The sequence below is a fragment of the Calidris pugnax genome, unplaced genomic scaffold (genome assembly GCF_001431845.1).
Source record: "Calidris pugnax isolate Ruff unplaced genomic scaffold, ASM143184v1 C15196232, whole genome shotgun sequence".
Lineage (NCBI taxonomy): Eukaryota > Metazoa > Chordata > Aves > Charadriiformes > Scolopacidae > Calidris > Calidris pugnax.
This window is the reverse complement of record NW_015094488.1, coordinates 1-11,308: the sequence shown is the minus strand read 5'-3', so window position 1 is coordinate 11,308 and position 11,308 is coordinate 1. Positions and strand designations below refer to the sequence as shown.

Sequence of the window (11,308 nt, the reverse complement as noted above, 5' to 3'; positions counted from 1 at the left end):
GCAGCTCCTTCAGGAAGGAGAGGTTCCCCGCCTCGATCATGCCTTTCTCCCTCAGCGCTTCGAAGAAGTCCTGTGCCCTCTGGATGGCTTCCAGCTTCTTCATGGGGACGTGCTCCAGGCTGAGGAACTTCAGAGCCGCCAGCTCGGCCTCGCCCAGCTCCTCGCCGACCGCCAGCAGCCGCTGCCTGGGGACATCCATGGCCCCGCGCCCGTCCCGGGGAAAGGCGGAGGCGCTTCCGCCGCGCAGGCCGCGCCGCAGGGGCCGCTGGGAGCTGTAGTTCCTTCTCCATGTCTAACTTAAACAAAGAAACCCGCAAACTTCAACGTAAACATTGCGCGTCCGCCAAAGAGGACCTCTCTCGGGCGCATGTGAGGCCCCCTCCCTTCACAGCGGTGAAGCACTGGCTGCTCGTGAGCCCATTCTTGAGAGAACTGAACCCACAGCGCCCGCCGAAAGAAAGGTCTCTCTCCCACTGCCCCGGCTCTTCCCACAACCACCTCTCTCTGGGTTAAAGGCACTCACGATTCATTGCCATCTTAATACAAACAGAAAGCAGCTCATACATGACGCCACTGACTCGACTTTCTCCTTGCGAGCCTTTCGGGGCTGCTGGCAGGCAATGCTCCACGCTCAATGCGGGTGTTCAGCCCTCTACCCCACCAGCCACAGGCCATGGAACCAGCTCCCTCCCCAGCCCTCCCAGATCGGCTGAAGACCCTTCTATAGCAACAGGAGTAGGCTTGCAGGAGCACCATGTGATGGCATAGGACCCTGAGATGGTGCACCATCTCTGATACACCTTCTGGTGCAGCACTCTCAATAGACGGTGTATCACAACAGCGGGAGGGAGGAGGGAAGATATTTTACCAGTTGGCATTTCCCCCAAACAAACATTAACACCTCGGTGCTCACCTTGAGCAGGAGAGCAACCCTCAGGGCACCCATGCTCTTCAAATAAAGAAAGTGTTTTTGCTAAGCACTGATTTAAAACCAGAGTCCCTTCCATGCAAAAATCAAGAAAAACCAGTTTGACCGTATATATAGCGGAAATCTTTTACATCATTACCATGGAAATGGCCTATCAGTGTTCAAACCCCCCACAAGACATTTGCTAACTGCATGTGTGGCAAGTTGGGTCAAAGGTGGAAGTAATCTGATTATGGCAAGACACCTTTTAACAGCCCATGAGCTAATACACCCTCAAGTCCTGTTAAAACAAGCTCTTCCTAGTAAATAGACTGAAGGAGGTGTGGATCCTTCTCTTTGCTCTGATACATCTGCACAATTCAGGCCTGAACACAACGTGGCTGCGCAAATACAAAACTAGTGCAAAAGACCTGGGCCAAGCTGAGAAGACATCATGTCCAGAATAACGTTCCACCTAGCTAGAAATGTATTACCGTCGGCACCCACAAGAGCCAGCCACGTTCAGGGCCTGGGGAATTCCTGTGGTTGTCTGTAACAGAACAGGTTCAGTAACAAGAAAAGGCACAATTACAGAAAGGACACACAGAAATTAGTATCTGGGAATTCCCAAAGTTCTCAACTATTTTTTAGCGCATCACACAGAAGTCACTGCAGATTAAATGTGCCATTCTCTGTTCATAATTTGACACAGCTCTTAGTTGAGAGGAGGCAGATCTGAACAGTTTCAGAGAGAACGTGCCCATGTTCGTTAAGGGTCAGAATCAAAAGGGTAACCAGCAAGGGCTGAACAAACAACATCTCCAGTGAAAAATCTAGCTCTGGACTCCCTGCTGCGTAGCCTAATCTCCTAAATTGTATATATTTTGTTTCCACTTCTCCCTGGACTTCAAGATTTCCTGAGGAAAATTTCCTGTGATCTTACAGATCACAGACATAGCCAACAGTTCACCTAATCAGAAGTCCCCAGTACCACTCCACTTTTGCACCACTTTGAGAACTAAGAATGAACCCTTATATAGGTGGCGGAAAAACATACACTCACAGTAGCCCGTACAATGGGAGAAGCTGGCAGCGATCTGAACTCGAGCAGGCCCCTCACACCCACCACTAACCCATCCCAAGGGTAGCACAAGTCACCCCAAAACCATTCAGGTGGAGAGAATGACACACTTCCCATGGAAGGTGGGCACAAACAGATCTCTGGGATCCTGACGTTAAACTGAACGAATGGGTGGCAAGATGCAAATGTGTGGCAGTGACTCATGCCACCGAGTAACATTATTTCTGACTGTGCAGCTAACAGTCCTCTCCAACTCTTCTGAGCATTTCCCTTTTCAAACAGCATCACTCTGACCTTGCCTGCCTTCAGTTTAAGCCTGCAGGGCTTTACCTCACCAACTTTGCTTTCCTACCAGCCTTCTGACTCCACTTTCTGGTGGCAGCACTTCTGCTGGCTGAAAACAAAACACAGCATCGAGTGCCAGGATTGTTTTGCCTGGAGAGGAGCTGGAGAAAAGGGAGACAGGCAAAGTTAACTATAGCTGAGGGTCTTTCAGAGAGAAAGGACAATTGCCCCTCGCCATTCTCTAACTTGTGCTACAGAGGGAAGAAAAGAGTTAGAAAATTGCAGATCTGACTTCCTTCTTATCTGTCGTTTCTGTGGGAGGGCCACAAATACGTGCAAGAGCGTATCAGGTGCCCTGCTGCAGGGCTGTGTGAGCATACTCTGCTCAGCACCGTGAAACTGAAAGTGCATTTTCTCCTTCCTTGATCACCGCACAAGCCACAGACACATTCACAGCGCGACTACTTTCTGCACTCCTTTAGAGGCTTTTGACAGGGTTTTCTCACCCTTCTACCAGGTCTTCAGCAGCAGGCAATAACGTTAGCTGTGGAGGCAGCCTGATTTTAACAGGTAGAACAAAATACCATGCCAATTTAATGACAGGGTGTGACTAGCCAGCACAGCTCCACCTGTAGAGGACAGCTCAGAGGGGCAGGGCAAAAGTCCAATGATCTCATACAGAAAGCTCAATTTACCTCAACATCAGGGAGACTGGAGTGTAACTTTAGTTTTGCAGAAGACAGCTGCACCTGTGAATCATCAGGTTCCCCAAGACAATTAGCAAACAATAATGTCTTCCTGAGTCAACTGGGGTGTGGGTGTGTGTTTGTGTGTGTGAATACATGGCTCAGCCCAACATAAAACTATAAAAACTGGACAACCAATAAAAGATTCAAACTTTGAAAAGAGTAATGGGCTTCAGCTGGCTTCAACCCACATGTACTATCGAAACTGAGGATGCCCAATGTCACGATGGTGAGCATACAGAGATGGGTAATGAGAATCACGTTTGTATTGTGATTCAACTGAATATTGCAATTGCACGATTATGCTTGTGTTCTGATTTCAGTATGTTGCTGTATCACTCTACTAAATCAAAATCCCATGAAGCACCAAATATACCAAATAAATAAATTTGATATCCAATTCCCCCTCATCTAGAATATATGAAAGAACTTGGCCTGAGTACTGAACTCTGACCCAGCGAATTATGAAAAACCAGACATGCTGTAGATTCACAACTTCCTTACCAGAGTAGCTGTCACCTTCCAGCAAGTTTCTCCCAGAGGAAGCAGTTATTTCATTTAAGCTGTATTTCCTTTTCATAAACCAACATTCACAAATCTAATTACAAACTTTGTATCAAGGTCTCATTTATGAAAACATTATAAAAATGTAAATAAATTGTTGCCACATTTCCTGAATGGTTAACCAAAGGTCAGCCACGAACCATATCATACCTAGTAACACCTTCTGGTTACTTTTGCCACAAACAGCACTCTCATTTACATAGTGCTTGTAATGTCTATTATTTATGAAACCTGTGTGAACAGAGCTGTGATTCTAAGAGTGGGTATTCCCCCTTTTACTTGGAAGGTGAAAAAGGGTAAGGGGAGCAAAATGCAACTGTCAACACACCGTGTGGAATTGGAAAAAAAAGTTTCACTTCAAGAACACAAGCAGGATTGAATAAAGAACCCCATCTTTGTGGCTAGACGTAGATTTCCAAAAAATACAAACTAACAAAAGACGTTACAAAGTGTTGTCTCAGATCCATCCTTTATCTTGTTATAAATTCAAAAAGAATGTAGCTGTCAGAATTCCATACAGCTCCCACACACCACCTACACCCTGCTGAGGATGCAAGGTAAGAACAGCCTCAATGGCAACAGCTGCCATTATCACGAAAGTCCTGAACTTAAACTCATTCTCTCCTACCATCTCTCCAGCTGCTAATGAAGGGATATCAATACACTTCCCATCAGAATGGCTGCCACTCAAGGAGAGCAAAGCAAGTCCTTCTGCTGATGTAAAAGTGTTCATCGTGCTGACCGTCCCTCAGTCAGCTCTTCCAAAAGAGAAACACACCACAAAGAAAGGTGATGTGTAAACCAAGAGTATTTATTACAACAGAAACAAGAGTCCACAAGAGCTAGAGCCAGCTGCCAGGAAGATAAGGAATCTCAGAGTCGCAGATTTAATGGAACGGGACCTGCCTTCCAGCAGTCAACAGCCATTCAAAACAGACTGTCCCATAAGAGCTCTGAGAAAAAACACAACAAGAACCCTTCCTATTAAAAAACCTAAACAGAGGCACTGTTTAGTCCAGTCAATTGATAACACAAAGAGAAACAAATATTTGGAGGAAAATAACAAACTCCTATCACCATCATTATCTTTTTTTGGTCCTTCTGGACAGGGATGGTATTTTCCATGAAAAATTATACAGCTTCCAGAGACAGCCAATGATTCACTTCTGGGTAAATCAGATACAACCTTACACATGCCCCCTGGGAAAGGATCTAGCATTCTGAATCCATCTGTTCTTTTCTTCAGATTTCAGGGACTTATAACAACTCAGACAGAAATGGGATTTCTATTGGCATTTCCAGTAACTCTTAAAAATCACACTACTTGGAAGTGCTTCCTCACTTGACACACAACTGAACAGATTCTATAGGGCAGAAAGCCAGACCTGTACTCCTCCATGGCCCTACCAGACCGTTACAGTTCCAGGTGCCAGTAGACTGATTAAATATGGTAATTAGAAAATTTAGGTCCCATGGCCCCTTGAAGGACTGGGGTTAACTACAGAGATCCAGATAATTCCTCTTGCAAATTCTCTTCCCTGTGGAAGTCCGTTACTGATGTGACTCCTAACTATGTGTATTCTTATTTTTCTACTTTCCAGTTGACTGAGATTGTGGAATTTGGAAGATCAATTGCTTCCGTAGGGTTGATCTTATCTCTGGCATCTGCTTCCATCCATTTAATAGTCTTGCTGCCACTTCCTTGTTCACTTCTGTCAGGATGGTTATGAGATCCTTGCGGCTTGAACAAAAATGAAGAAAAGTTACATTGAAGTACATGGAACTTGCAGCTAGTCCAAGAAGTTGATCTATGTTTGCTCCAATAAAGTGGTATCTCAGGGAAGGCTATTATCTTCCCCTCACCCTGTCTGTCACTGAAATTGCACACTCCATTGTGTAACCACTGAATTCAGTGCTTTGGGGGGAATAAAAACAACTTCCATGTAGCAATGCTTTACCAGCAAACACAGTCTTAGGTTATAGGCAGAAGAACGCAGTAAGATGAAACCTATGCATTCTCCAAGCCCTTTTCTGGAAACCATGAGAAAGTGATGCTTGAAGAGAAATTCTATTTTCTAAACCAAGTTTATGATGGGGATGGAACAATTTTAAAAATATGACTAAAGAACACTGATTTTATTGTCTGTGTAATCACTCAACAAATTTGCCTCTCATCAGGTGTCACTGGAACATTTATCAGTCAAAAAATGTTAAAAAGCACGCACGCACTTGTTTATATGTAATGTTCCAGCATTATAACCTTGGTTGTGTCACAGGCCAAGTAGGGGAAGTCACTTGTACTTCGGTTCATCTGTAGAAGAATAACAATGCCCAATTCCAGAATAATTACTGTTCTGCACTGTCCCACAGGTGGAAAGCATTATAAAGCACAAACACAAAACACAGATGTTTCAGCACAGCATGCTTAAGCATGTACATCTGCAATACTCCAAATGTATGTAGATTAAAAATAGTACTTACAGTGGACAAAGCAACTCCATCTTCTTACAGAGGCACTGAATGTAAATACTGCCAGTCTCCGGAGAGCGGTAGCACTCATAGTCTTCCATCGTAGCCATGCCAACGAGAATATCAGCCTGATCAGGAATGGTGGTCAGAGGGATAGCATCCGTCTCAAGATGCCCAGAAAAGTCGTCTTTTACTGTGACAGCTGGATGACCTACAGAGCCTTGGCAAGCCTGGATGAAAAACAGCTTGGGTTTGTCAGCGAGAGAGCGACAATTAGATGCACTGAAGCAGGAGAGTAAATCTTTAATATTTACAAGCTCATGATCAGTGCCTTTTATTTTGGCTTTTTCACCATGGGAAAAAATGAAGCAAACAAAACAATCCATGTTACTATGATCTTTTTTGCTGTATTCTTTAAGTTCTGCATACATTTGCTTTGCTTCTAGATTCCTGTGGACAACTGTCTTAAACTGAAGCCACTCAAAGACTCTCTTCACAGCCTCTGGGAAAAAAAGGCAGAAGGCGCTTGTTAAACATAAACAGCGACAAGGAAGATGCTGGAACATCAGTGTCTGTGTAGCAGAACAGATATTAGCATAGGTGTTCAGATCCCAACAATAAACTCACCTGACTGATTCTTAGCCTGAAAAATCTAATTAGAAAAAACAAAATGCCTAATTCTCGTTTTTTTCAAGTACAACTGGATTAAGCATCACACCGTCTAAAACAAAACCAGGTTTCCAATTATCTGACTAATAGGTACAAATTAGCAAAGCTTACTGTTTTAAAGCAAGCTGTAACTGCACATTGCATAGTAATCTCAGATGCTTAAGAACAACATTTAACAAGTTAAAGAAGAAGTACCTCTTTAAAATGACAAATTCTACCACTCGTAAATTAAGTAGGTCCCTCATTCTGTGACAGTGATCAACGCAGCAAGAAGGAAGGCGGTGTTTATCTTTTAAGATAAACTTTTATTTATCTTAAAACCAACTCTTGCAGGAAGACAGCCTTTAAGGAAATTTAAAAAGCAGCAGCATTCACTTGAGCATTAAAGAGAATTTAAGGACTGAAAAATATTACTCCATGATAGCCAAGAATTAAAAACAATTAAAAGGTGAAAAGATGGGATAGTAACCTTCACTATTTGGTACGTATGACCAACTAAGACCATGCTTTTCATCTAGACCAGAAAGTAGTTCCTTCTTTAAGCCATCAGCTAAAGTGTTGGAAGTGGTATATTTCCAATTTCTACACTGACTGTCACTGCAGTTACTCTTGAGGCAAAGGAGCTAAGTGGACATGATTCTTCTTCACAAGAAAGATTATATAGTTCTTTCAGATAAATATCAGAGAAAAACAACAAACCAGTAACTGGATTTAAAAAGCACTTACTTTCATCTTCCAATGTTCCTTCTCTGACGTCATATGGATTTTTAAAAATGTGGTTGTTAAGAATCACACAGTAACCATGGGGGTTATTTTTCATCTTATATGATTCCACGGGCTGTAGAAATGAAGAAAGTGGATAGGCGGCTGTGACAAGCATCCAGAAGAGAAATATGCTATACATGGATTGTTGTTCCTTCATGTCCAAGTGCAAAAGAAATCATGAGGGTCAAGACACAAAAAAAGGAAAAGCCTAAGAACACAAGCTAGTTACAGGGGAGAGGAATCTGGTTTGTCTCCCTGAATCCTTCCTCCTCTGTCTCTGTGGTTAGGGTATGATTTTGGCATGGGACAAAGTGCATATCCAGAAACACAAATTTGCATGTCCAGACAAAAAGTTCATGCACTTTATCATTCCCACTGAGAGTTCTTGTGGGTTTCTGGTGAAATAACAGATTCCCCTCTGTCCAAGAATATTCTGGTCAGGGCTTAATGTCTCAGTCTCCATTATCATTAAGATTGATTTCTTTCACACAACAGCTACTACTTCATTTCTTGCCTAAAAGGTTGCTGACAGCCAGGTCCTCACAAAGGAATAAGGCTTGGTCTTGTTTTGAAAATAAAAATTATTCCAAGGCTTATATATGAAGACAGAACTCCTCCCTTTCAGCTCTTCCACATGCTTAGTCTTAAGAATTTATGTCCCACCTCTCCCTCCGAGTTGGATAACTACTTTAAAGGTAATCTTGAGGTATTTCTCACCAGGTGTGGTGTCTCTCCCTCTGCTCCTTGTCCTGCTGGATGCACAGACACAGACTGTGCACAGATACTGGAGGTTTTCCTTAGATTTTCCTTAGAATCATTTTCTAAGATGGAGAAGATTAAACAGAACATTTTAGGACTGAAAAGATAAATCTTCCACTGTACATATTTCAACACTCAAAAAAACAGTAAAAGGCGTGAGGTGGAGGATGGTTTCCACATCACTGAGAAACCATCATTTTGTAGAGCTGGGCCAAGCAGGGTTCCAGTTTCACAGACTGGTGGTTATTAAAGCTGTACTCTATTTTTTTCTCTGTTCTTTTACTGGCGGCAAGATCCAGATAATAAAAGGCTGAATGTGTCATCACCCCAGGCAAGCCATTCACTAGCATCTCCTCCACTCTGGGATACATAAGTGAAAGAGAAGATGTATTTTTGTACAGTGGTACACTACAGCTAGTTTATTCACTTCTGAGGTCATTGTGTCTTCTCCAGAGAACTTTACTGTTTCAGTGGACACATCAAGGATGCAGAATACAAGCATAATAGAAGCAATGAAACACTTCTTTGAATACAACTGCCTGAAATCATCAAACCCATAACTCTATGCAAGGAAATAAATCACAGTACCCCTTTTACAAGTTACAAAGATGTGTTTAAATGGCAATTGTCAGGGCAACAAGATCTGTAAGACATGCTCGTTTCCTACTTATTAAGGTGGACAAAATAATAACACTAGTACTAAAAAGCCATTCCCTTGACACAGGCCATGCTTACACTAGCCACCTTGGCAATTTTCTTCTGCTCTTTTAGAGAGACAAGCACAGGTCAGTAGCACTAAGACATGCTGGGGAAACTAACTGGTACCTCTGCAGAGAACTGCATGGGCTGTACAGATGTGCCTAAGGAAACACATGTCCTGAGTCATCCAAAAGGAGGTTCTGGGGAAAAATCTAATAGGTCTCAGTTGTTGGTGGTTAATGCATCCTGTTTCCCAAAGAGTAAGGCCCAGCTGTGTTGTCACAAGTCACCATCTCAGTTGCAACATCCCAGATATACTGAAGTCCTTGAAAGTTCACATCTGGTACAGAAAGCTAATGGTTACACTTTAGCCAAGTACCTGGTCTCCAGGTTCTTTTCCTTTGATTAAGAGCAAAGAGCCTGGCCAACAGGAAATAAAGCTGACAAGTTTCCCCAAGGCAACTGTAACTTTCAGTCCCTTTCAGTGACTAAAAAACTATCCTGGTCCAAAAACCAGCACTGTACTGTTTCCTGAAGAGAAAAATTGCATTTTAAGCAAAGTGGAGGGAAAAGCAGACCATTTACAAGGCATAGAATGTATTTCAAGGAGATACAAGTAGGTATGATGGGATAATGAAATAGCAAAAAACTTCAGAAACCACAGACACCAAGAGCTGCTCTGCCCATCCTAGGATAGTGCAAGGTCTGTCTCTTACCTCTGGATTCCGGAGCTGCCAAGGATGGAGCCACAAAAAGCACAACCTCCCCCCAGCTCTACTCTTAAACAGCAGATTAAATAATTTACCTTTTTTGTTTTCTTCATAGGTATCAATTTTTTTCTTTACGTCAGCTCTAAATCCCTTTAAAATATCTTTCAGCACTGACAGGTCATCTTCTTTAATTATCTCATTTCTTTCCATTTCCAGTAAGACCTGCAACATAGACTGGTAAAACAAAAACACATAACCCAAACTCATACAGTGACCTTCAATAACTGCTGTATCAGGCACCTCTGAATAGAGCAGAAGACACATCCTCATAGACATTCCCATAGACAGACCAGCTAAAGACCAATTTATTTTTTCTCCAAACCTCATTGAAACAAAGGCCAGGTTGCAACGCAACTGAAGAAACAGATCACTAAGGTGAAGACAGGATTATTAGAAGTTGCTTATGGCTAGGTTATCCTGCTGTGTTGCAAAGCACTGATGTGGATAATATCATGCCATCCTGTTCTGCCTCTGTTCAGATGAAGAGCAGTTAAGTCATTTACTGTGCTATTCTACATTTTCTATTACAGAAAAGGCATTCAGGGCTAATTTTGTTTTTTAAAGCTCAATAGTCCACCAAGTTGGAGGTAAATCTGCTAATTCTCCTATAAGAGAATCTCCAATACAAATAGGATTTTAAAGGAAGTTTCTTAATAATATCAAGTGTTCGTTTAATACCAACACTGTTCATTATTTGCAAGTATTAAACTAGCTCATCAAACCTCTTCATACTTTTATTGGGAAGTTAACAAAATGCTGCTACCCCAAAACACAATAAAGAAGAAAACGTACCCAATGACACATAAAAATTTGTGGTTGAACTCACACTGGGATTCAATTTTCTGTTTCCAAAACATTGTTTCTCCTCCAGCAAACATCACTCTTCCTAGGTATAGCATATGTACAAATGTCTTATAAATGCCAAGCAAAGAAGAAAGATACAGCATGATGGATTTGCAAGAAGGAAAGATTAAGGAGACAGATAGTGGAAGCAAAATAGGAACAGGAGAAGAAAAAAGGGCAAAAATACAATAAGATAAAAAAGGGTCCCTTCTTTCACACAGCAGCTATCAGCTACCATCACAATTGTTTCAACAACAGGTTTTAGTGAGAGCAGATTGTTTTCTCTTTCCTCCCTTCTTACAAGAACTAGCAGACTCTGAACTAGCCTTGCAAAAAACTTATCGAGGTCACTTTGCATACAGCATCATCCTGGAGCTTGTTCTTTGGCATTCGATCTTTAAGCAGGAACTTCACTTTTTTGACATCATCTGGAGCCAAGTCTTCTGCTATTCTGTATAGCAGTTCCCTGGCAATAAAAATAGAGAAAGACTGATTAAGAAAGTTATGAGAAATAAACACCAAAATTACACATTTGAACTGCAAAACATAACACTCACAATGGCAGATAGTCATGCTGGAATAAATGCAATGATGCAGTGATATTCATAAGGCAACAGTGCAGACAGAAAACTAAACAGTCCACAACAGAACTGTTGTACATTTTGTATGCAAAAGTTTACTACTTCTGTGCTTACCTGTAGGCAGACACCTTTGCCCTGCCCGGGATCTGAAGCTCTCTCGCCATCTCCTC

General features: G+C 42.2%; 1 protein-coding gene across 1 annotated transcript; it reads right to left on the bottom strand.

Moving 5' to 3' along the window:
• Window positions 1-4,373: 4,373 nt before the first annotated feature.
• Window positions 4,374-11,302, bottom strand: LOC106900776 (caspase-8-like). Its single transcript, XM_014962910.1, has 7 exons — window positions 11,253-11,302; window positions 10,918-11,023; window positions 9,750-9,888; window positions 8,204-8,307; window positions 7,448-7,559; window positions 6,065-6,554; window positions 4,374-5,324 (listed from the first exon to the last, which is right to left on the bottom strand). The coding sequence occupies exons 1-7, from the start codon at window positions 11,300-11,302 to the stop codon at window positions 5,174-5,176; spliced, it is 1,152 nt and encodes a 383-aa protein (XP_014818396.1). The 3' UTR covers window positions 4,374-5,173.
• Window positions 11,303-11,308: the final 6 nt, after the last annotated feature.

Bases quoted from the DNA above. Each gene is read 5' to 3' on its own strand.
- LOC106900776 (XM_014962910.1), bottom strand. From the start codon at position 11,302: ATGGCGAGAGAGCTTCAGATCCCGGGCAGGGCAAAGGTGTCTGCCTAC. The intron at 9,889-10,917 runs GTATGCAAAGTG...TTGTTTTACCAG, and splicing joins ACAAGCTCCAGGATGATGCT to TCTATGTTGCAGGTCTTACT. The intron at 5,325-6,064 runs GTAAGTACTATT...TTTTTGTTCAAG, and splicing joins ATGGAGTTGCTTTGTCCACT to CCGCAAGGATCTCATAACCA.